This window comes from Macrotis lagotis, chromosome 8, assembly GCF_037893015.1.
Source record: "Macrotis lagotis isolate mMagLag1 chromosome 8, bilby.v1.9.chrom.fasta, whole genome shotgun sequence".
In the NCBI taxonomy this organism is placed as follows: domain Eukaryota; kingdom Metazoa; phylum Chordata; class Mammalia; order Peramelemorphia; family Peramelidae; genus Macrotis; species Macrotis lagotis.
The window spans coordinates 171,834,243-171,860,497 of NC_133665.1; the positions used below are offsets into that span (position 1 = coordinate 171,834,243).

Sequence of the window (26,255 nt, forward strand, 5' to 3'; positions counted from 1 at the left end):
GGCCTCTGATACCTAAAGGGTTCAATGACTAAGAATAGAAAGGTCATCTAAGAAAGCAAAATTAAAAAAAAATTAGTCTCTCTAATTCGGACCCTTTGCTCCCCTTCTGATTCAAACAGGCAAGGGACCTGGGATCAAGTCATGTTCCAGCTCTCTCCCTACCAAAACCAGTTTTTCCCCCCAAATGAGAACTTAACAATATCTCTCAACCTTTTTCTAGTTTATGAAAAACCAGCTTCTTTCTTTGCAAGGTTGCATGGATTCACTTTGTATTGTTTTAGTCTGACTTAATTCTTTCACCTGTGTAGGGAATTCCCAGGGGATGGTAAGACCCCAGAGTTATTAGAGCTGGAAGGGACCTCTGAGATTATTAAGTTCAACCCCATTATTTTACACATGAGGAAACTGAGCCCCAGACAGCATAAATGATTTTCCTATGATCATAAAATTCTCAAGGGTCAGAGGTGTGATGGGAACCCAGGTCATCTGGATTTTATCAACTATGTAAAACTGAGACCAATTGTGTACTTCACTGATAATTTGGAATGTAATGGCATTGTCTGAGGACCTGGTGATGATGTTTGTCTTTTCTTCTCAATGAAAATCATGACATTGGGGGGGGGTGATGCTATGGCATGCTACATGTATTGGATTTGGGGGGGGGGGCTGGCTAAATCACCAGCCTCACTTTCTGCTCTGGAACTATCTAGGTCCAGTGGCCAGATATGAATCAGGATGACTGGAGATGACCCTGGATGCAAGGCAATCAGGGTGAAGTGACTTGTTCAAGGTCATACAACTGGAAAGTATCCAGTTTTGAACTCAAGTCTTCCTGATTTCAGAGCAAGTACTCTACCTACTGAGTAATCTAGCTAAGGCATGGTCACACACAATGGTGAATGTGTCCGAGGCAGCCTGAACCCCAAACTCTTCTTGACTTCAGGGTCACCTGTCTAGACTCTACATCAGTTGCCTCTCTCACTTTTCAACTGCTTTCTTAAAACCTTGAAACATCAAATGTGTTACAACAAAAAAGTCTCTTTTATTATCAGAATACTTTCTGGACCATTAAACACATGTTTTAAGAAGGGCATTGATAAATTGGAGGACATTCAGAGGAGGGAGGCCAGGATGGTGAAGGACCATATGAAAATTGGTCGAAAGTGTTAGTGCTATTTAGCCTGGGGAAGAGATGGCTGGTAGGTAAGTGGCGTGTGTGTGTGTGATCTTTAAGTACTCCAGAGGCTGCCATGGAGGATCATATTTATTCTTTTGGCTCCAGAGGATAAAAGAAGAATGAGAACTACAAAGATGTTTCAGTTTCAGAATAAAACATTTTAATATTGAGAGTTATCCCAAATTACCTGGGAAGGGTATAGGTTCCCATTCACTAGAGATCTTCAAGAGGGATTTTGGTCAAAGATGCCAATGAATATAAAAGTTTCCATATAAGCAAAGTTTCCATGAGAGATACCCAAGAAAAGGTTCAGCAGATAAAACAAAGACTCCTTAAAATCAGAGAGTAAGACAATAAGGAGGGAATGCACAGATAGATATATGGTCATGGATAAACTGATAGATGGATAGTTGGTAAATAATTGTTAGACAGAAATGAATGCTTTAGAGATGGTTTCAAAGATAGATGATAGATGAGATCTATATAGATGGATGGATGGATATATGAATAGATAATAGATTCTAGGGTGTTTATTAAGAGGCTAGTTGGCTATGTTGCTTTGGGGATTCGTTTTGGATTTGGATTCGACCAGATGGTTGCTAAGCTTCTTTCTAACTTTGTAAATTTGTGATTCTGCAATCCACTCACTGGTTTTTTGCTACCTGAACCATCCCTTTCTTTCCCTGACATTTTCATGTCCCCTGCCTTCATTTTCCCATGACCCTCAAATAATTTCAATGTGTTTATTCCCATAATTTTTAGACTCTGCATTAGGAAATGGTACTTGGCAGGAATGCAAGAAAAAACTAAGGAAAACAAAACTCCTGAATGACAGAAAAATCCAGAGCAGGAAGTCAACCATTCCTCTGCCTCCCTCTGCAGAGCATATCTAGGAACTGCATGGGAAATCATCCTTCGATAGAATTTGATGAACGTGCTAAGCCCGACCACGGCTCAGTTCACCGGGAGGAAGGAAACTTGCATGTGTTGGTGTATAGTGACAAACTGATACAAAAGCCCAAGACATGCTGCTCTTTCAAATATTTAGATTTCTTTCCAACCCTTCCCCCCACCATGAACACTGCCAGCTTCACTGTTTGAGGAATTTTGGAGAGGAGCCGGTGAGCCACTGTTTTCCTTCATGCCCAAACAGAGACGCTTCAAACTCCAACCCCAAAGTGACAACACTTCCCCCAGAAGCAAATGTCACAAAGTCAATAGCTTGATCTCTTAGAGGAAGGTTTTTTTTTTCTTTCTTTTCTCTTTAAATGGGGTCTGTGTTTCTGTCTGTCAATGTTCTTAAGAGAGGTGACTTGGGATGGTAACCTGGATTCCAATCATGTTACAGATCTATCTGTCTGTCTGTCTATCTATCTATCTATCTATCTATCTATCTATCTATCTATCTATCTATAGTGTGACATCAGGGCATGTTGGTGAGTGCCTCATTGCATCCCTCCCTCCCACTCTCCCCAATAAAAATAATAATGGTTTCTGTTGTCACTACCTGTGGGACCTGGAGCAAATCATCAGGGCTTAGTTTGTCTTATGTATAAAATGAGGATTATGTCAATAATTAAGACACGTCAGCTGCAAATCTGTGATCCCATACTACTGGGGAGGAGGAAGTCAATAAATTAGAGGGTCCATTCAGCTCTTTCTTGGTAGAGGAAGCATCCTCTTTGGGAATTTCATACATCAATGAGATCACAAGTCCAGTTGAAAAGAAAAAAAAGAAAGAAAAAATAAAAAAAACTCCTCTAGTAGGGAAGAGAAGTATCCGGGCAGAGTGTTGAATAGATTCCTGGATTCAGCAAGAACCGGTACCAAATTCTCCCTCTGACATATGTGATGGGGGCAGGCCATTCAAACTCTCGGACTCCCAACACAACTTCCTAAGAGTAGAAGTTGTGGGAAGATGCTGATCTACATGAGGAAGGGAGTTTTCCTCACTAGGAGTTATTATACCAATGAAATCAGGTCTGGTCCAAAACCAAAAAAGTTCTAATAATAAATAAGAGGAGTGTGAGTTGAGGGGCAAGGTGGATTACAAAGAAGAAAGATCATTGACTAAAGAAGCATCTCTCAGGAAATGGGAAGTTCCTGTTTCCTTAAACTCAACCACCCATCCCACACAATCCAGTCTTTAAAGTATCATGCAGTTTGTTTAAACACCAGCTCGTTGGCAGTGAATCTCACTTCTCTCTTTGCCTAATGAGCAGGACTTTGCCTGTTTAGAAGCTCCGCCTGGCATCTCAGGGCCAAGCTGACAGCAGGGGGGCTGTTGCCATAACAACGGGCAGCGCCTGTGAATTCTGAAAGGGCCCCAAATAGCCATTTGGGAAATTGTTATTGAGGGAAAGTTGTAAAGGAATGGCTGCCTTGGCTCCCAGATGACCTGGGCCTCACTCCCCACAGCTGCAGTCTCCTTTGCTGAGCCTTAAAGGGTGGAGAAAAACATGCCAGCCACCCCGGAGAACAGCTGGGGTTCCTCCACAGAACCCCCCCAGTTGGTGGCTCTGAACGAGACCATTGACCATCACAGGGTCATAACGTTTAGGCACCATGAGGAAAGACTAGGCTTTTCTCATCTTTTCATGGTGACAAGTGTTTAAAATGACCTCGTATTTATTTTGGATGTACTCTTACAATAACAGTCTCTTCTCTGATAGGAAGTAAGAGTCCTTGAGAGCAGGAACTATTTCATATTCTTAGTCTTTGTATTCTCAGGATGTAGCAGTGCCCATCAAATAGGAGGCCTAAATCAATGTTGACAGATTGGGCATGCTACATTTGTGTAAGGAGTGAGAATCAATTGTTCCCTCTGCTTGGGCTGGAACTTGCCCCTTTCCTTCTTCCCATTATCCAGTGAGAAAATTGAGAATCATGTCCTCCTCTTTCTATAAAATGCAGCCCAAGTACCATCTTTTACACGAAAACTTTCTTAATCTCTCCCGTCTCCAAATCCTTGTGCTCTCCTCATCAAATTATGTTGCACTGAATTAATTCATAGAATTGTGTATGTGTTCACTTTAAATTGATGTAGTATATGGTTTATATGTATCTGAAAGCTTTTTCCTCCATCAGAATGCAAGCTCTGTGAGTTGGGATTGTCTGAATTTAATAGTGAACATAACAGAATGTTAGACTTGGCATCACCAAACACCGAGTTGTTCCTTAGGCATTAACTAGCTGAGAGACCTTGGGCAAGACACTGGACCTCTCTCAGACTCAATTTCCCCACTTCTAAAATGGGAATAACAAGATTTGTTGTCAGGGTCAAATGATTAAAAAGTGCTTTGTAAATCTGAAAGAGCTATGGAAAGCTACCATCATTATTATTATTTCTTTTAGTTTTTTGCAAGGCAAATGGGGTTAAGTGGCTTGACCAAGGCCACACAGCTAGGCTAGATTTGAATCCAGGTACTCCTGACTCCAGGGCCAGTGCTTTATCCATTGTGCCACCTAGCTGCCCCAGTTACCATCATTATTAAAAAATATTTGAATGACTTGTCAGGACATTTTATAGATGAGAAAAATGAGACTCTGAGATTAAATGTTTTTGCTTAAAAGTCACCCAGATACGAAGGAGCAAAGTTGGGATTGGATTTGCTTGAGACCCAGGATTCTAGAGAAACTGAATGACTATGGCCAGGTTGGTGAAACTTTTCATCTTCAAAAATCCCCCAAAGCCCGCTCCATTGGCGACCTTCCTTTGATCCCTCCATGGTTACTCAAAGGCCTGCATTTGCTGAAAGCTCCCTTGCAGGGTTGTTCTCCCTCCTGTTTTCTTTCTTCTCCCCTTGGGATGAGTGTTTAAAACAAACGTAGCCATGAGCTACTTGGAAACGGCTGCTGCCAGAGCAGATGGAAGGAGGGAGATGTGTACATGAGATCGCGCCGCCACACTCTCATTGTCGCCACTGTGGGAATGGATACAGGAAGGGAGTGGGCGCAGCTTCCCAGAGAGACACACATGTGGTCAGTCCTTCCATGAACAACAACCAAAAAAACAAACCCAAGGGGGTGGGAGGGTGTTAGCACAGTCCCATGCTTGATTTTCACATGCATCTGTTTGTTTGTCTGTGCTGCCATCACGCCGAAGTGAGCCCCCACGCTTTCAAGCTTTGTCTCCTTGTATATTTATTGCACACTGTATTCTACTGAACATCTAGGGAGGGGAAAAATTGTGATGTCAACAGAAATCACTTGTTTTCATGAACAGGGCTCTTAATGAGTAAGTCTTAACACATGGTGAAAATTCTAAAAACGTATATTCCTGCAGCTAGTGTTTGGAGCTCATGTGAGGGAGACCTTCTGAAAGATTCCAGTCCATGTAAACTTACTGAACTTTCCTCTTGTCCTAAATGCCACCTTTCCAGGATAGACCATTGGCAAACAAATTATAGAGTGAGCACAGGAATTTGCAGATGGAGAAACTGAGGCACAGAGATGCAAAATGACTTATTCACGGTCACATAACTGGTAAGTGTCTTAGAAAGGTCCAACCCCTTCATTTTACAGATCACAGGACCATCCCTTAGAGATTGGAAGGGACAACTCCCTCACTTTATGGATGAGGAAATGAAAACACAGAAAGATTAACTAGTTCTTCCAGCAAGACCCAGCTGGTAATTGTGTGAGGTGGGATTTGAACTCAGGTCTTCTGGACTCTCTTCCCTACTCTATATTGCCTTTTTCAAATGCATCCCACTCTGAGCTTCAGCATCCTAGTCCAAAGTGAGACTCACCAGAAACAGAGAAGGCAGATCTAATTTCCTGACCTAGATTCAAGAAGGCAACCCGCTGTTGTCGTTTCAGTCATGTCCAATTTTGTGACCCCTTATGGGGTTTTCTTGGCAGAGATACTGGTTTACCATTTCCTTCTTTAGCTCCTCTTTCAGCTCATTTTGCAGATGAGGAAACTGAGGCAAACAGAGTCAAGTGACTTGCCCAGGGTCACACAGCTAGGAAGTGCCTGAGGTCAGATTAGAACTCAGGAAGATGAGTTCAAATAAGGACCCACCCCATTCCAATTCTGGAAAGGAAAAGAGTAAAGATTTTTCCTGGAAAGAATTCTTTGGCAAGCTAGTAGGGAAGCCACTGAGAATGCAAAGAGGTGACTCAATGGCTTGCCTGGAGAGGGAAGAATGTGACTTGTTTGCTTGGAGGCTACCCCATGGAAGCTCTTGCCCAAGGAAGGGTGAACTCACCAAGTCAACACATTTCTATTCACTGCCCAATATGCATAATAACTGAGCTGGCTCCAACTGACAACATCCTGAGGTCTTTGCCAGAAGAATTTGGCAGAGCTAGGGAAACAGTGGCTCTTATCTGATCCCCAAGTCAGCTCCTGATCCCTTGTGAACCTAGTGAGAGTGACAGAGGAAACAGCTGAGTTCTCTTTCCCAGGCCTTGCTTTGCCTTCCCCACAAGCCAAAGGAAATATTGCTTGCCATCTATTCGTATGACACCACACCACCGAGGTGTGAAAGAGGAGACACGTGGTCCCAGTCTCGGAGGCTGTGAAAAGGCCAGTGAGACTCCCAGCTCAGATGTGGGTGAGTTAGCCTTCAGCGAACTTTCTCCTTATTGTAAAAGTGGGAAAACCTAGAGGAAAAATCTATACATCTTTTTGCAGTTTTGCATTATCTTCAGAAGTCAAATGCTTACTAATTTTTTAGTTATTCAAGTGACCCTAGGTAAATCATTTTTAATCCCCCTCCCTCCTAGATCAAATGAGAGCAAGGCAGCTGGGTGGCACAATGGATAGAACATTGGGCCTGGATTCTGGAAGACCTGAGTTCAAATCCAGCCTGGACCCTGGACAATTCATTTTACTGTTTGCCTCAGTTTCCTCATCTGTAAAATGAGCTAGAAAAGGAAATAGCCACTGCTCTTGTATCTTTGTCAAGAAAACCCTAAATGGGGTCGTGAAGAGTGACACACAACTGAAAAACAACATCGGGTTTACAGAAACATACCATAGAAATGCTTATTCTCTTCCTTTCCCCATCTCCTCACGTGTAAAAATTGAAAGAATTTGGAGAAAGCCTGCTGCCATTTTCTACTTGCAGTGGAAAGGATGCTGAGGCTAGAGTTCAGACATCTGATTTCCCACCTGGACTCTGCTGTTACAACCTAGATGACCATGGGAAAGCTTTGTTTAGGCCTCAGTTTACTTGCTTGTAAAATGAAAGGGGTTGGATTTGTTGATCTCTTACATCCTTCCAAGTCTAATTCTAGGATGCTGTGATAGGATGATCCCCTGAAGTCTTAATGTTCATATTCTTGGGGTCAATGTTGAGGATTTTTTAATCTGGACCTGTCATTTCACTGATGTTGGGACTCTGGGAGAGGAATCACTCTTTGCCAAGACCATTGGGAACTGGTTCTATAACTCCACATCTCAGAGAGGTAACTGGGGGACTGAGAAGATCAATGCTTTGCCCAGGTTCACATGTCAGATGTCAGAGGTGCCACATGACCCCAAAGTTTCTCAACTCTGAAGCCAGTCCGGTTTCAGAAAGTTTCTGGACACACTTTAGACCCCTTGAAATCTGTTTTCCATCATTTACCTTCAGTTATATAAACTCCAAAAGCTTTTGCTGATCTCTAAAGGGAATAAGTTGAATTGCTTCAGATTTTCTGAACTATCAACATAGTATTCTAGAAACTTAATGAGAACTGAAATCTAACATCTCTGTTAAGCCTTTGGGAGTACATTCTGCCTGACTGGTCATTTAAAAGGTGGATTCAGTTAGAATTTCATTTTTATCCAGATTCTATGATTTTTATCGGTGGGAACTTTCAATGAAGAGGCTTCCTCCACCCATGGGAACTGGTGACTCAACTAGAACTCAGCTGTCAGGATTACAAGGTTAATAGATCTCATTTCCCTTATTCTGAGGCCACCTCTCCATCCATTAGGCCAGGGGTGGGGAACTTATTTCTACCAAGGGCCATTTGGATATTTATAACATCATTTGTGGGCCATACAAAATAATCAACTCAAAAATTAGCCTGCTATATTTGGTCAAACATTTAATTCACCCCTAAAAAGTTCCTAGATTTATTGAATTTGTAGTCCCAACTGCAGTATCAGACCAAGGGCTGTATTGAGCTGGACATTCCCCAACCCTGAATTAGGCAATACTGCTTCTTAGGTCAACCTACTTGTACAAAATTAGTGGTGAGGTATTTTTATTTTGTTCTGTGCTTGTGACTTCAATGGTTTATGAAACTATTAATGAGGAAACTCTTTGTAATGTAAAGAGTCTTTGGAGAAGAGAATGTACTGGGGTATCAACTGAGTAATTAATTGTCAAGAAGTCTGAGAATCAGGATTTGAAGCTAGGTCTTCCTGACTCCAGGTGTTGCTTTTGGTGTGCTGGTGGTTTCTAATATAGTTACCAAATGAAAGATTCATCCATATTTCTTAAATCTACTTTTTGCCTGTATCTATAGCACCAAATCTATCAGTACCTTCTAGGCCATTATTCTTCCTCTAACTTATTTTTCCTTCTTTTCCAATCATGCCCCCAATTCTTCATTGTTCTTTGTTGGATCCCTCTCCCTCACCTCTTTGCTGGCTTATCTCTTGCCAAACATTAGCCCTGAATTATTTCCACCATTGTGCTTCCTCTGCTCCAACTCCTAAAGTTGTTGGGTACATTACAAATTTATGTTACCATTTTCCAAATTTGGGTCATTCATTCAACTGAGCTCTCATAGTAGCAAGGCGATTCATTTATTCCTCCCAAATTGATTCTCTAGTTCTCTCCATAAAGAACCTTGTATCCCATAAAAGGTGATACTGAAATGATTGTTTTCTTTCCTTCCAGAAACAGTTGGTGGCCCACTGGGTCTGCAGCTGGGAAGATCTGAGTTCCCACCTGACCTTTGAAACTTCTTAGCTGTGAGATCTTGGGTGAGTAGTCATTTAACCTTTGTCTGTTTTTATTTGCTCATCTGTAAAATGGGGAATCAGAATAATCACTTTGCAGGGATGTTGTAAGGATAAGATAATATTTGTAAAAATGCTTAGCACTTTGTCTGGTATAGTAGGTGTTTTATAAGTGTTTATTACCTTTCCTACACTTCCCCCTTTCTCAAGCCTACAAATGCCTTTTTCTTTTTCTCTCTCCCTTTCTCTTTATCTCAAAACCCCTTTACATCATTCTTTCTTTGTTCCCAAGGCCAACCTTTCTATGTATGCCACTGATTTCATACTCTCTTAGGTTTTCTAATATAATGAAATCTCAGGCTTCCCATCTCCTATCTTCAAATTTTTGTCTATTGATTCCTTTTCTACTACTTAAAAAAACTGTATGTTTCCCCATTTTAATAATAAACAAAGAAACAAACAATCCAACCTTTTATCAAAACCAAAACTTCTTGAGATCTCAACATTTTCTCAATCTATCATCTTGTATTAGTCTTCTGTTTCTCAGTCAAATTCTCTGAAAATGATCTCTGTTTAAATACAAGAGGATTGCTAATGCTTGCTGATGTAGAGGAGCAAAGGTAAAGACCTGAGTACAGATCAGGACATCTGTGACCATGACTCTCCCCAGATCACATAACCTTAAAAAATAAAACCCTGAAAATGTGTAGATTTCACAGAACTAACTCTGAAAATAGCAGACAATAAAGGTCTAAAGCTTGAGATAGTGCCTCACTATACTGAGGTGAGCAAATTTTAACAGAAAGTTCAAAGATAGGAAATAGGCTAGAGAAATAAGCAAACAATAAAAATGAACTCAACAACAAAAAATTACTATGATAGTAAGCATAAACTCAGAAGGCAACAAAATGAAAAAAGCTACAACCAAAGCCTCAGAGAAAAATGCTAACCAAATCCAAGCCCAACAAGAAATTCCTGGAAGATTTAAAAAAGAAAAAGATAAAAATGATAGAGGGAAAACTGGGAAAAATAAGTGTCATAAAATTATGAAAAGAGCATGAACAGGTTGGAGAAAGTGGCAGAAAAAATACTGAAATCAATAATACAATAAAAAACAGACTTTTCCTAATGGTAAAAGGAACAAAAATTCAGTGAAGAAAAGAATTTCTTAAAAAAGCAGAATAGACCAAAAAGAAAAAAGGTACAAAAAGGCACTGAAGAAAACATTTCCTTAAAAATTATAAATGGGTAAGTGGAAACTAATGACTCCCTGAAATCTCAAGAAACAATGAAACAGAATCAAAAGAATGAAAAAGTAGAAGAAATTATAAACTATTTCATTGAAAAAACAATGGACCTAGAAAACAGATCAAAGAGAGATAATTTAAGACATCATCAAACAAAGTGCCTAGACAAGAAATTTATCAAGGAAAACTGCTCCAATATCTTAGACCAAGAATGTAAAATAGAAAAGGAAAGGATCTACCAATCTTCCTGAAAGAGATTGCAAAATGAAAACTCCAAGAATATAATAGTCAAATTCCAGAACTCCCAGGTGAAGGGGAAAATATTTCAAGTAGCCAGAAATAATTCAACTATTGTTGAGCCACCATCAGAATCATAAAAGATTTAGTAGTTTACATGTTAAAGGAGTAAAGAGTTTGAAATATGATATTCCAGAAGGCAAAGGAGTTAGGACAATAACCAAGAATCACCTATCCAACAAACTTGAGCAGAATTCTTTAGGGGAAAAATGAAAAGAAAATCTGACATTCAAACAGAACTCAAGAGAAGCATTAAAAGATAAACATGACAGAATAATCAGAAGGAACTCATTAAATTAAAATTCCTATATGTTAAGATGATAATGGGGAGGCGGAGCCAAGATGGCAACAAGAAGGGATCAAGTCTTAGGAGCTCTCTGATAAAACTCATCAGCTAAGGACTCTACCTAAACTTTCGAGAGACAGGCAGTTCTCCTACTCAAGGTAACCTGGAAAAGAGCAGAAAGGCTCTGCTCCCCAGAATCGGAGAGGTGGGTTGCCAGAGGGGTGGCCTGCCAGAGCCAAAGAACATCAGCCTCCCAGAGGCAGCCCCAGGGCACTGGGAGTCTCAGCTCACAGCAGTCTCCTGAGTTATGTCCCTGGAGAGCACCGGGCACAAAGTGGGGGAACAGCGGGGGACCTCTGCCAGAGCGAGCACTTGGAGCCCAGCCCTCAAGGCACACAGCAAGCAGCCTGGTCTTTCTGCAGCCCAGAGCCGGAAACAGAAGCAGGCGGAGCCGGTAAGCAGGAGCCCCCAGGGCATGAGCCCATTGAGCTGAGGGAGGGGAGTGAAGAGAAACTGGGAGCTTGGTCCTCTGCTCCTGGAAAAGGACTCTGGGGCTCTGACCACATTCAGATCCTGATCGCAGTCTAGGACACCCCATAAAAGAGCAGCCCCCCCACCTCAGCCCCGTGGCAGAGGGAGGTGCTTATGGTCATTCATAGACCAGGAGGGAGGACAGAGCCTCACACACTGAGACCCTTGTGGGAGTGTCCCAAAAGCTCAGGAAGCACCCCCAAACCAGGCCCAGGCTGAGAAAATGAGCAAGCAGAGAAACAAAAGGAAGACTATTGAGAAATATTTTGCAAATGAGCCCAAGAAGGATCAAAATACTCAGTCTGAAGATGAGGAAGCACAAGCTCCTGCATCTAAAGACTCCAAGAAAAAACAGAAATTGGGCTCAGGCTATGACAGAGCTCAAAAAAGACTTTGAAAATCAAATGAGGGAGTTGGAAGAAAAACTGGGAAAAGAAAGGAGAGACATGCAGGAAAAACATGAAAATGAAGTCAGCAGCTTAGTCAAGGAAATCCAAAAAAATGCTGAAGAAAATAGCATGCTAAAAAACAGCTTGGGTCAAATGGATAAAACAGTTCAAAAAGTTATTGAGGAGAAGAATGCTTTAAAAAGCAAAATTGGCCAGATGGAAAAAGAGATAAGAAAACTCTCTGAGGAGAACAAATCCTTCAGACAAAGAATAGAATTCAAGGAGATTGATGAATTTACCAGAAATCAGGAATCAATACTTCAAAACAAAAAAAATGAAAAATTAGAAGAAAATGTGAAATATCTCATTGAAAAAACAACTGATATGGAAAACAGACTTAGGAAAGATAATTTAAAAATTATTGGAATACCTGAAAGACATGATCAGGAAAAGAGCCTTGACATTTTCAAAGAATTGCTACAGGAAAATTGCCCTGATATTCTAGAAGCAGAGGGCAAAATAGAAATGGAGAGAATCCACCGATCCCCCAGAGAAAGAGATCCCAAAAAACCAACCCCTAGAATATTATAGCCAAGTTCCAGAACTCCCAGGTCAGAGAGAAAATATTACAAGCAGCCAGAAGGACACAATTCAAATATCGTGGAGCTGCAGTCAGGATCACACAGGACTTAGCAGCAACTACATTGGAAGCTCGTAGGGCTTGGAATACAATATACCGGAAGGCAAAAGAGCTTAGAATGCAGCCAAGAATGAACTACCCAGTAAGGCTGAATGTCCTCTTCCAGGGAAAAAGATGGACTTTCAGTGAACCAGGGGAATTTCAAATGTTCCTTTTGGAATGGCCAGAGCTGAACAGAAGGTTTGATCTTCAGATACAGGACTCAGGTGAAGCATGGAGATTGGAGGAGAGGGGGAAATATGAGAGACTTAATGAGGATGAACTGCATGTATTCCTGCATAGAAAAATGACACTGATAATACTCATATAAACCTTCTCAGTTAATAGAGCAGGTAGAGAGAGCTTTTATAGTTGAAGCACAGGAGAAAGCTGAATTCGAAGATAAAATATGGTGTAAAAATGGAGTCAATAGAAAAAAAGGGAAATGGAATGGGAGAAAGAAAAAGGAGAGGGGGGATAGTCCAAGATATTTCACATAAGATTTTTTTTATTACAATGAGCTATTGCAATGATATGGAAGGGGGGAGGCAAGGGGGAATGAAGGAACCTTTGCTCTCATCAGAGATGGCTAGGAGAGGAAACAGCAAATATACTCAATGGGGTATAGACATCTGGAGTAAGAAGGAGAGGGGAGCAGGGGGGAAGGGGTGGGGATGTGAATAAAGGAGGAGAGGATGGACCATGGGGGCAGAGTGGTCAGATATAACACATTTTCTTTCTTACTTCTTGCAAGGGGCTGGGATTGGAAGGCCTGCCCAGGACCATAGGGCCAGGTGGATTCTGGCCCTAAGGGGTGGTATGGGGGCTCAGGGCCTCTTGGCTCCAGGACCAGGGATCTGTCTGCTGAGCCAGTCAATGACCCTACAGCAGAGTCAGAGTGAAAGGAGAGAGAAAATAGAGTACATGGTAGTGGAGAAATAAGAAAGGAGGGAGTTGCGATCAGCAATGGCAATGGTGGAAAAATATGGAAGTAACTTTTGTGATGGACTTATCATAAAGAATGAGATCCACCCATGACAGAGTTTTTGGTGTTGGAACAAAGACTCAAACACATTTTTTGTTATTATTTTGGGGAGGGTGCAGGGCAAGTGGGGCTGTATGGCCTGCCTGGGGCCACATAGCAGGGTGATCTTTGGGTGTCTGGGGCTGGATTTGGACCCAGGTGCTCCTGGCTCAAGGACCAATGCTCTGTCTGCCACTCAGCCACCCCTACTGTTATTACTATTTTATTTTATTTTATTTGGGGTCTTTTTTTTTCTTTTTTTTGGTTTTTGCAGGGCAGTGGGGATCGGGTGGCTTGCATGTCACACGGCTGGGTGATTGTTGGGTTTACGAGACTGGATATGGGCTTGGGTGCTCATGGCTCCAGGGCTGGTGCTTCATCCATTGCGCCACCTGGCCATACCTACAACTATTAGTATTATTTTTTTTAATTTTAATTTTTTTCCTCTCCCCTTTACTTTTTTTGCCCAAGCAAGTCTATCTATATTCATGGGGGGAGGGGTATTTTGTTTACTTGTAAACAAGAATATTTTATTAATGTAAAAAAACATTTGTACAAAATGAGAATAAAAAATAAATTAAAAAAAAGATGATAATGCAACTCCAAAGAGTTTTATTATCAACAAGTCAGTGAGGAGTCCTAGAAAGACAGAGGGCATGAGTGCAAGTTGATTATGTTGAGATGATCTCTTCAGAAAAATGAGGGATGAGAAAGGTGGATAGGAAGGGGTAAGGAAAGTTGGAGGGGAAATTTTTTTCACATAAATGATGCTCAAGAAGGAACTTTGGTGGAAGGAATTGGGGAGTGGTGGTAGGCAATGATTAAACCTCATTCTCAATGGAATTGGTTCAAAAAGGGAAGAATATATACATATATACTCATTTGGATATTGAAATCTCTCTTACCTCATAAAGAAATAGGAATGGAAGGGGCTAAGTAAGAGATTTGGGTAGTGGTGCAATGATAAAAGGGAGGGCATATTAAGAGAAAGAGTGTTTAGAAGCAAAACATATTTTTGAGAAGGACTGAGAGAGGGAGAGAGAGAGAGAGAGACAGAGACAGAGACAGAGACAGAGAGAATGTGATAAGGTCACCCAAAAATCGAAGTAGACAGCAGAACTTTATTAGAAACCAGAAGCAAATAATATATTGTTTCTAAGAGACATACTTGAAACAGAAAGACAAATACACAATTAAAATAAAGGGCTAGATGAGACTCTATTATGCTTCAAAAGAAGTAAAAAAAATCCTGATCTTAGCAAAAGAAAAAATAGATCTACTTAAATGAATTAATTAAGGAAACTACATTTTGCTAAAAGGTACTATAGGAAGTAGTATCAAAGAATGTTAAAGGCAAATTCTCTGAAAAAGGCCTAATTTCTCAAATATATGAGTCAAATTTATAACATTAAGAACCATTATCCAAGTGATAAATGGTCAAAGGATATATACAAGTGACTTTCAGAAGAAATCAAAACTATCTCTAGTCATATAAAAAAAGTTTTAAATCACTATTGATTAGAGAAATGCAAATTAAAACAACTTCACACATATCAGAAATAAATGCTAGAGGGGAGGAAGGAAATATATTACTAAACTATTGATGGACTTGTGTACTGGTCCAAACATTTTGGAGAACAATTCAAATTTGCCCAAGGGCTATAAAACTGTGCATAATTTGACCCAGCAATGTCACTACTAGCAATACCAATCCAAACAGATCAAAGAAAAAAGAGATTGATATGTATAAAAATGTTCAGCAATTCTTTATGTGCTGTCAAAAAATTGGGAATTCAGGGGATGCTCATCAGCTGGGGAATGGCTGAACAAGCTGCAGCATATGGTTGTGATGAGATACTATTATTCTATAAGAAATGACAAGGGGGATGGTTTTAGACAAACAAACACTGTGAAATCTATGTGGACGGGTACAAAGTAAAGTAGGAAAAACCAGGAGATTGTTGTGTACAGTAACAGCAATGTTGTAATGAAGATCACCTGGGAAAGAGTTGGCTACTCTGATCAAAAACAATTCCAAAAGACTCATGATGAAAAAATTCTGTCCCCCTCCAGAGATAGAAGTGTTGAACTCTTGAGTGAAATTAAAATTTTATTTTCTTGCTTTGTTTATTTTTCTTGCTTTTTTGTGATATGGCTAATATGGAAGTGTGTTTTGTGTGATTTCACATGTAAGACTGAAATCTTTTTGCTTGCTTTCTCAATAGAGGGAGGGAATTTAGAACCCCAAATTTAGAAATAATGCTAATAAACAAATATATAGAAAATGTTTACATTTACTGTCTTCACTCACTTTGCAATCTGCCTTCTCAACGTCATCATTCAACTGAAATTGCCCTCTCCTGACTTTCCTGCCTCACTGGACATTACTCCCTGTGCCCCCCCCCCCACCTCTGAACAATCCTGATGCACTGGCCTTTTCCCTATATCTCCATGGACTGGCTGTCCTTATACCAACAGTGGATCCTTGTCACACTTCCACTTTATAGACTCATCTTTGCCTTTAAAATTCAGATCAATCACTGCCTTCTATATAAGATCTTTCCTAATGCCTTATCTGTTAGTACTCTCCGAATCTACCTTGTGTTGAACAATTTTGTATCTAGCTTCTTTATCTGTCAGTTATGTCACTTGATCCTCACAATTCACTGAGAGGCAGTCATCATTACTAGCCCCATTTTACAATGGAGAAACCTGAGATGCAGAGAGGTGTAGAGATTTGCTGAGAATCACACAGCTCCTTTCCTTAAACATACTTACCCTATTTTTTTAAACCAAAGCTAAAAAAAGTTCCTATCTGCAAATCATTTAAAAGCAGGCTCAAGTTCAAAGTAATTGGGCTTTTAATCTACCAGTGAAAGAAAACCATCTGCCTTATTCTAGGGAGGGCCACATTGTCAGATCAGTTATTACTATTATTCTATAGGTCCTTCTCACAGTAAGGTCAGTGCAGGTTCTCCATCATCCTCAGTCTATAAGACAAACCCCTTTAAGAGGCCCAAGAACCCTCTGTAAAAGTAACCTTAGCCCCAAAAGTCTATTTTTCTTTCTGTTTTGTGTGACACTTTGAGTAACTCTCCCAATGTGGCATTAATCATAGAAAGGGAATTCCAGTCCAGAAACTTGGCAAGGGCAGTTGGCTCTGCCTCCAATTTGAATCCCAAGGGAGCTTCTTGACCGAACACAAACTGCTTTTGCCACTAGGTTATTATGACATAATAGTATCTTTATTTTGATCTTTCAAGATTCCAAGACTCTGGAGAGTAATGGAAATGGAGAAAAAAATCTGTGGGCACTTTTTAGGATATTTACTTTTGCCATGGAAATAAAGATTTTTCTCTCTTTCCTTGTTCTGAATCCACCCCATTCTCTACCCTCTGTCCCCTGCCCAGCAACTTCCTTCAAGACCCCCAGATTCTTCCTTTGGTTTCCTGACTCTGATATCTAAAGTCTCATGAATTGAGTCTACCAAGAAGGAGGACTGTGATGTTGACACCATCTTAGCCAGAGAGGGTGGTTAATGCTAAGCAGCTCAAACTCTTGTTCTCAGTATCTCTTAAGCTACAATAGTCATTCCATGTACCTAGGATAGACTTCATATGCATCCTGACCTCTGAATTTTTCCTAGCAGCTTACAAAAGTTGGGGATAGCTCAAATAGCAACAATGCTTTTGCCCCCCTCCTCTTGGCTTTTGGGAATAGGGCTTCCCCACAGCGGTGCATGAGCAATGCCACTGTCAAGTCCTTTTCTGGTAGGTAGAACAACTGCTCTATCTGGGTTTGAAAGATGGATTAGTTTCTCCATAGGAAGACCTTTGCACTCCCCAGGTTATGAGGGAGGATGAAATGTTCCTATGGAAATCAGAAGAAGGGTTTCAAGGTTAAAAGAAAAAAATAGAAAAAGGATCTGAGGAGGCACAGGCACCAAGGAAAGAGTAGGATCCAATGGAGAAAGAACCCAAGAGAAAAAAACATTGAGAATCTATGACGAAGGAGTTCTTATTGAGGGGAGAGCTAGATCGTATAGTTCAGGATTTCTTAACTGTTTTTGTGTAGACTGGTGAAGTCTAGGGAATCCCTCTGAGAATAATATTTACAAATGCATAAAATGAAATGCATTGGATCACTCTATCTTTCCTTCCTTCCTTCCTTCCTTCCTTCCTTCCTTCCTTCCTTCCTTCCTTCCTTCCATCCATCCATCCATCCATCCCTCTTATCTATCTTCACATCTCCCCTCCCAGTGCTATTATAGGGAAAGGGGAGCTATTTTAACTGGAAAGAATGATAATGTGTGTCCACAGATTTGGTCAGGAGAGCTCATCTGGGAAAGGCCATAGAAAAAAGAACTGCTGAGCACTGACAAGTGATAACTCCTAGTTGAAGGAGATGGTTCAATGACAAGCCGGCAAGAGTAGTCATTAGTGTCTAGATGTCAGCTTGGAAGGAGGTCCCCAGTGAAGTGCTCCAAGGATCTGTACTTTTTTACATTTTTGTCAATACTTGAATAAAGTCATAGATCATAAGCAGACTAAATTTAAGGATGACAAAGCTAAGCAGGATGGCTAACATGTTGACTAATAAAGTCAGGATCTAAAACAGAATTGAAAGTTAAAGATGAAATTTAATTGGAATAAATATAATATATTTGAATTAAGAAAACAGTTATTTATAATACAAATACAACAAGGGGGAGTGCAGGGCAAAATTCTATATTGTACTGAATTTGGAATCAAAATAATCTTGGTACTAATCCTGCCTCCATCTGTGAGATTTTAGGAAAATCACGTAATTTCCTGGGTCTTCAATTTCTATTAATTAAGAACATCTATTAATGATGGGGCTGAATTAAGTGGCTTCTGATATTCCTTTCTAATTTTTAAAAATTTTTTTAGGTTTTTTTTTTTTTTTTTGCAAGGCAATGGGGTTAAGTGGCTTGCCCAAGGCCACACAGCTAGGTAATTATTAAGTGTCTGAGACCAGATTTGAACCCAGGTACTCCTGACTCCAGGGCTGGTGCTTTATCCACTGTGCCACCTAGCTGCCCCATCCTTTCTAATGTATATCTCTGATCCTAGAATTCTTCAAACTCCAGATTTCTGAACCTATGACCTTTAACTAGGCAGCCATTTATCTGAAGATCTAGAAGTTTCAGTGGGCTGTAGGCTCAATGTTAATTCAATCTATTAGGGCAGACCAAGAGAAGTATGACTAGGGAGTGGTTATTCTTGCAACACTCTTCCATGATGACACCAAACTTAAAGTCCTGGGTTCCATTTTGGGTGCTATATTTTAGGAAGAATATTACTATGTTGGAGAAAGTCTATAGGAAGGCAACCAAAAACAGGAAGGGCCTCAAAATCCAGCCTGATAGTGATGAGATGAGGGAATCATGGATATTCAATCCCAGACAAGAGAATACTTAAGATGTAATGGAGGATGATGGCTATCTTCAAGTATCCTGGGGTTGTCTTAGGGGGGAAAAAGTCTCAGACTAGCTCTGCTTGGTCTCAGATGGAAGAACTGAGAGAATGAGCAGAAGACAGAAGGAGGCAGATTTAGGGCTGACTATCAACTACTTTTCTCCCTTAGATTACAAATAATTAAGTTACATAAAGTCATATTCAAAGATCACAGCAGCTAGGTGGTAAAGTGGATAGAGCACTAGACCCAGAATCATGAAGACTCATCTTTATGAGTTCACATTTATCCTCAGACACTAGCTATGGGACCACTGTTTGCCTCAGTTTCCTCATCTGTAAAATGAGCTGGAGAAGGAAATGGCAAACCACTCTGTAATCTTTGCTAAAGAAACCCTAAATGGGGTCATAGAGAATCAGACATGACTGAAAATGACTGAACAATACCAACAACTTCTCAAAGATGAAGTCCTTGTTGTGAGAACAAGACACAAATGATACAGACTTGTAGCTTTCAAAACGATTCCGGAGCGGCGTCGACTATGAAGCCACTATACCTATGAACAACAGTGTGAAACATGAGCAATCTGTTTTCATTTTAAGGGAAAAAACTCTTGGACACGCCAAAGTCACTCAGGATCTCTGTTTCAATTTCAGGCAAGAATCTCCTCTGCCTTGGTGGGTACTCTATTTAGGGCAGGTTTGTTCACAAATCATCCATTCTCTCCAAGTGTTCAAAAGATAAGAAGGCCAGTTCTATCACAGTTTTGTCAAAGGCTAAGGTGTCACTTCTTCATTTACCAATTCACTAATGTCCCTGAACGTTAATTTAAAAATACATGTTTCGTCCAGAAAGGAGATCCTCTTTCTTGCTCATCTCATTCTCAACCAACTTTTTTTCAGATTCTGCTGATTCAAATCTACTTATCGTATTCTTTTTTCTTCCATACTCATTGTTATTACCATGACTAGTTTTGTAAATAAAAAAAAAATTTGTGTCTAAAAATATAAAGTTTAGAGACCAGATTACCTTAAACCCATCCTTTTAAAATGTGTTTTTATAATTGTGGCTCTTGGAACTGACAACTTTTAAATTCTTTCACTAATAATCTATTTGTAATTGAGAAAAAGCAGTTATTTTGGCCACTCCTTTCAAAAAAAGTCCCAAGCTACCTCTCTGTCCCCACTTGCCTGTCTCCCTTTAAGGGGCCAAAGATGGGGAAACCACTCGAGGAAGCCTGGCCCTGACTCCCCTGATCCCTTCCACGTAAATGCCCAACTTCCCTCCCTTTTGTTTTTGTGGGCAAGATCTAGGATTTCATTGGTCTGGGGACCTCTTGATGAGAAAACTCCCTCTATCTCTGCAGATAGACTTCTAACTGCAATTTAATCTTAGTGAGGAACTTAAGAGATCCAGTGACTTGTCCAGGGTCCCACAGACAAGGTGTCAGAGATGGGTCTTCAAGTCGCTCTTTCTGTCCCAGAAGTCAGTTCTTTATTCACTATGTCACAGCTATCTCTCCTTACTTCTCCTATTATTAATTATTAATAATATTGTATTCTCTGGCACCACTGACGCATAACCATACTCTTCATTAGCATGAAAGGCTTTTGTATACTTATTAAGATCTGTATCTTAAATATGTAATAGCTTAGCATCTAAGTCAGAGATTCTTAACTATTTGTGGATCTCACAGACCCCACCTTGACAGTTAGTCTGATGACACCTGTGGATCCTTTCTCACAATCGTATTTTTAGATAATTGAAAGAAATGCCAAATTTAAGTTAGAGTTTAAAGAAATTAAAGATGACTCCCCTCCTCCAACCTGAAATCTATCTAAGACTTCCAGGTTAAGAATGCTTGTCTAGGTAAAAAGTCTTTTTACATGAGCATTGGTCTAATGAGTTTGTGATCCCAAACAACTTATATTTAATACTGTGTTTATAATTTGTACTTCTCATCTTTCTGTTTATCCGGTATCTGTTTACATGGGACCTTGTTGTCTGCCCTGCTAAAATGTGAGCTCTCTGAAAGTAGGAACTGTTTTATTGCTTACACTTGTGTCTCTCTTGCCTGTTGATCAAAAGACTGTGAAGCTGGGGCCCAGGTTTCACATGAGTTGGCAGCGCCAACAGCCCCCCCACCCCTACCCCCCTGGAAATAGTTGATGCCAGAAGACCTCCATATCATAAGAGGAACTTTCTCAAGGAAGTGGAAAAGAAAACCAGAGAGGTCATCCTCACTCCTGTCTCAGCCTCCCCAAGAAAACTCCCGGCTTGCCATTGGCCAATCAGTCCTTGGAGGTAAACTTTCTGCAGCGCTTCTAATTGATTCAGAATATAAAAGAAATGAACTCACCTCCAATAAACTAGCACAGCAATAAGCAGAATGAGGCACACGAAGGTCAGAGCAGACACTACGATCAAGGGGATGATCCAGTCCATCCTCCCAGGGGAAGCTCGGGTCACCATGCTAGAGGTGTTTTTGTCTGCGGCAAACAGAAATCGGTTCAGTTAAAAACCAGGTGAAGGAGTGAGAAGGGGGACGGGATAAAGAAAGGGAGAGAAAAGGAGAAAGGAAGAGACAGAATGAGGAGAAAGGGAAAGACAGGAGAAGGAAAAAGGGGAGAGGGACTGGGCGAATGAGAGGGGGAAGGAAAAAGAAAGGGAAGTGGAAGAGAGAAGACTAGAATGGGTGGGAAAAGAAAAGAGGGGGATTAGAAAGGAGGGGGAAAGGGGAAGATGGAGATAGGAAAGGAAAAAGAGGGAGAAAAGGAGAATGGAGGAGAGAGAGAGAAGGATAGAAAGGAAAGGAAAAGAGAAGGAAGGGGAGATGAGAGAAAGAAGAGAAAAAAGGGGAATAAAAAGCATAGAAAAGAAAGAGAAAGTGAAGAGAAAGCATACAGAAAGAGAAAGAGTGAGAGAGAGGGACAGAGAGAATATAAACAAAACCAGAGGAACAAGAAAGAGGGAGAGCCACAGGGAAGGAGTGAATCCATCAGCAGACAGACACCACAGAGTTCTGTTCCACTTTTGGGAGGGGAGGTGCCAAAGTGTCCCAATCCACACGCCCAGTGTACACCGCCACCACCGCACTCCTGCCTGTCCTGGCGAGCTCAGGGATCACACAAAGTGCAGCTGTCACCGTTTCCTCCTTAGTCACAACCAAAACACTGCTTCTTACATAAGCTGTGCTCTGTTAGCATCAATCCCACAGCCTGAAGCCCAGACAGACCCAATGGTCTCTTAGCAAGAAAAGATTTGTAGAAGGTGACCCTGACCTTGGTACCAATACTCATTGAACAGATTTAACTCTACATATGTGTGAATAAGTAAGATTCCTTTGGACACCTGTCTCCAAATGGTTTGTACAGAATGTTTGCCTATTTTTTTCCCTTATTAGATGATGTGCCTCATGAGGGGAACCACTGTTCTTTGGCCTTTCTCTTTATCTCCTGTGTTTAATATAGCTTCAGACACACAGTAGGTGCTTAATATGTGTCTGTGGATTGACTACCTGAGAAAAATGATGTGAGGTCAAGGATTCTTGTGCTTTGTGTTTGAGGTAGGAGCAAAACTATAATCTCCCTCCTTGCACAGAGTTGCAAGCAAGAGCTTAGTTCCATCATCTGTGTTTTTAATAGACACAAACCAAGGACTCATTCTGAGCTGATGCAGCTCCCTGGCCTACATATCTTTGCCACTTGATCTGTTAGTCCATGTCTCCAAAACAGAGACAGTTGGGAGTCTCCATTCATCACCTTCACATCACCCTTGGTGGGGCAGAATGTAATGGGGGTATGTGGAGTGGGGTGGGGGAAGCATAGAATCAAAGGGCAACTGTGCCTGGAGGTGGGAAACTGTTCTGTTTTTGTTTTTGTTGAGAGCAAGGCTGCAGGCTGTTGCACACTCAGTGAGGATTCTGTCCGCTTTTTCCAAAACTAGGCCAACATTCAGCTAAGGGAGGTAGAGACCATTAGGAGGCTGACTGGAACAGGGAGGGGACTAATCAGCTGGAGATGGCCAGGCAAATGAATAAGAACAGAGCTGGGAATGGATGATGGTCAGTCCAGAGCTGACAGAAGACCCCATCTTGGATGGGAATCCACTCTCATTTTACAAGGCAGGCTACTTGACTTGACCCAACTCACACTAGTCCAAAGGTTCAAAGACCAATGATAAAAATCTAGTCACACCCACTCATTTAATAGATAAGAAAGAAGGAGCAGAAAGTTGAAGTGATTTGTCTAAATTGACATACTTCAGAAGGGAGGGTTGAATTCAGGCTCTCTGACACCAAAGTCTTTCTTCAGTTATAATGCTGTGATAATTTGTATTTATTTGTGTGTGTTGTCTTTCACACTAGAATGAAGGTTACTCAGTTGTATCTGACTCTTTGTAGTCCAATTGGGGTTTTCTTGCCAATGATATTTCCTTCTCCAGCTCTTTTTTACAGATAAGGAAACTGAGACAACTAAGGTTAAATGATTTGCTCCAGGACCACACAGCCGCTAAGTCTGAGATCAGATTTAAACTCAGGAAGATGAGTCTTCTTAATTCCAAGTCCAATGCTCTACTCACTGTGATACCTAGCTGCCCCCAGTTTCATTCATCATTGATAATAAATTAATTTGACTTTCCTTCTTGAAATCTAGCTCAAATTATAAAATGCTTTCACCAAGACTCATTTCTTTGTTCCTGCAGTCCATGTGAGAAAGGTGGGTTTGATATATTCCCCCTCCCCAGAAAACCACCTTTACATATAATTGGGGAAAAAAATAAGGAAATAGAAATTTTAAGAAAAATCACCCCCCCCCCATTTTCTGGATGACAAAACTGAGAGGAAGACTTCGTATAAGATCACATAGCTAGTTAGTTAGTAGAAGATATTTAGTAACAGAAGGTCTATATTTAATCCCCCCCCCCCCCAAAGTTTTTGATCCAAGCCTACTGTGACCGCTGCAAAGCCCTAAGGAGGACAGTGATGACAAAGGACAATCGTGGCTTCTCTCCCTTTGGGTTTCCTAGTTAGGCTGCCCTTCTTAGAGCCTAACAAGTAATGACTGTATCTGTGATGTGTTTGGGAGGAGGGATAAAAGTGTTTATGGCATTTCTTGTAAAAGAGAACAGAGCCCCAATCCGAAACCCAATCATGACTCATGTGCCCAATTCCTATGAACTCCGTATCTTGGGTCAGGGTGGCCTCCTTTGCACTGTTAGACTTGAGTCACATTCTTTATGGTTTGAGATTAGGGAAAAGGAATGGAAGCCAAGGCCTCAGGCTCATGTCAAACTCTGAGAGAGGGTCTGGGCTATTGTAGTATTGAAAGCACTTCCTCAAGCAGGCCTACCCTTGGGACCAGGTGATGCCTCCTACTAGAAGACCACAGGGGCCAGGGATCTCTACTGACCTTGAGATTACTAGTCAGAAGGCCTTCCAGAAGCCACTGAGTTAAGAAAGGAAAGCCAAAAGCATCGATTTTGTTTCAAAGTGACACACTAATAATAATATTATTATCTATATTATCTGTGGAGAATAGCTAGCTATTCCTCACATTCTATTCACTGAGAGAATGGGCAGAGTCTCAGAAATAGTACACCTCACCTAAGCAGAACTGAGACGGGAGTTAAGTGATAAGAGCACTAAAAATTGAGAAATAAGTTGGAAAAAAAGGGGAGTCCCCTAAGTAGCTAAGCATTCTTTCCAAATCCACGTATTATTAGATTTTCACTCAGAGTCTTATTACCCTCACTTAGAGCCTGTTTACCCACTTTTACACACAACTTTAACAGGATAAATGACTGGATTTACCCCCTTCCCCCCCTTCCAATCACAGGAGATAAACAACAAAAAAATAACAAAGAGAGAAAGGAGGCAGGTCTAGGGAAATGATAGTAAGGAAGACAGAAAAAGGATACAGATATAGACTGAAATAGCAAAGTCTGGGGTCTGGAGATAGAGTAGGCAGAAGACAACCCACTTTACTTCCTGCCCTTAAGACCATTATATTATTAACAACATAGAGTGAACATAACCTAACCACAATCTAACCATGTGCTTTATTTTAATAAGGAAGGAAAATGGGTATGTTTTTGAAATATATCTATCCAAATAGTTTATAAAAAGGTTTAAAAGTATAAATCTTCAGCTACTCCAGTGATTAGGAAGCCAAAATTTCTCAGATTTAGAACTGAAAGTGTTCTATTTTGAGGTTATTTAGTCCAATCCCCTCATTTTACAGATGAAGAAGCTGAGGCTTGGAAAGGTAAGTGACTTGCCCAGGATCACACAACTAATGAATATCTGGAGCAGAATTTGAACTCTTGTCTTTCTGTTTCCAAATTCACCCAGTACACCCAATATGTGACTTAGTTGCTTGATACTTATGGGAGCCATCATTTACTATATGGAAGACCCTCTAATAGGTACCACAGGAAAAAATAAAAAATGAATCATTGTTTGTCTTCAACTTCCAAAAACAAGTGTTCACAAGTGTTAGAAGTAATCTGTACAAAGTTTTGGGACAGAAGTGGCAGGAAAGCTCACTTCTGGTTGGGTTAGGGAGAAAGATCCACATATGGGTTTCCTGGAGGAGATAGCATATGATTTTGACACTGAAGAGCTGGCAAGGGTAGACACTAATACTTCAGCACATGGGAGGCAGCTAGGTGGTGCAATGGATAGAGTACTGGCCCTAGAGTCAGGAGGACCTGAGTTCAAATATGACCTCAGACATGTAATAATTACCAAGTTGTGTGACCTTGGGCAAGCTACTTAACCCAATTGCCTTGAAACATCTCCCCCCAAAACTCCATCATATTGTTTCCAATACAAGAGAGGATGTTTGGGAAAATAGCTCAACTGGATTTACCTAATGGGAGTATTGTATGTTCATATTTATTTCTATCAAAAGCATATTTGAAGGGCCAGGAAAAAGTCAGGCAGAGGCCTCTCTTATTCGTTTGAGATTCATAGGATCATAAACTTGTATTTGTTTTTCTTCTTCAGAGAACCAATGACATCATGGGTGATGTCTTGACTTGCCCATGAATTGGACTTAAGTGAAGCAAAGTTGTCCAAAGTCGACAGCCTCACTCTCCCTTCCAGAGTCATGGAAGTCCGGTTGGTAGGACAAAAGTAAAGAAGACTGGTGATGGCCCAGGATGATGTGGATGACCCTGACGGCTTCTATGTCTGACCAAGCTCTAAGTGGTACACTGTGTCTACTTCCACCATCACCTTTGTGGCCAATGGAACAAATTATTCTCATCTGCCCATTCTG

The 26,255-nt window shown here is 40.8% G+C and overlaps 1 protein-coding gene across 2 annotated transcripts in view; it reads right to left on the bottom strand.

Moving 5' to 3' along the window:
* The window catches only part of PTPRG (protein tyrosine phosphatase receptor type G), a 776,178-nt gene that overhangs the window by 78,444 nt on the left and 671,479 nt on the right, over positions 1-26,255 (bottom strand). For both annotated transcript variants that reach the window (XM_074198838.1, XM_074198837.1), the window contains exon 13: positions 21,332-21,461. In XM_074198838.1, coding sequence (XP_074054939.1) covers positions 21,332-21,461 — 130 coding nt within the window. The remainder of the gene's footprint in view (positions 1-21,331; positions 21,462-26,255) is intronic.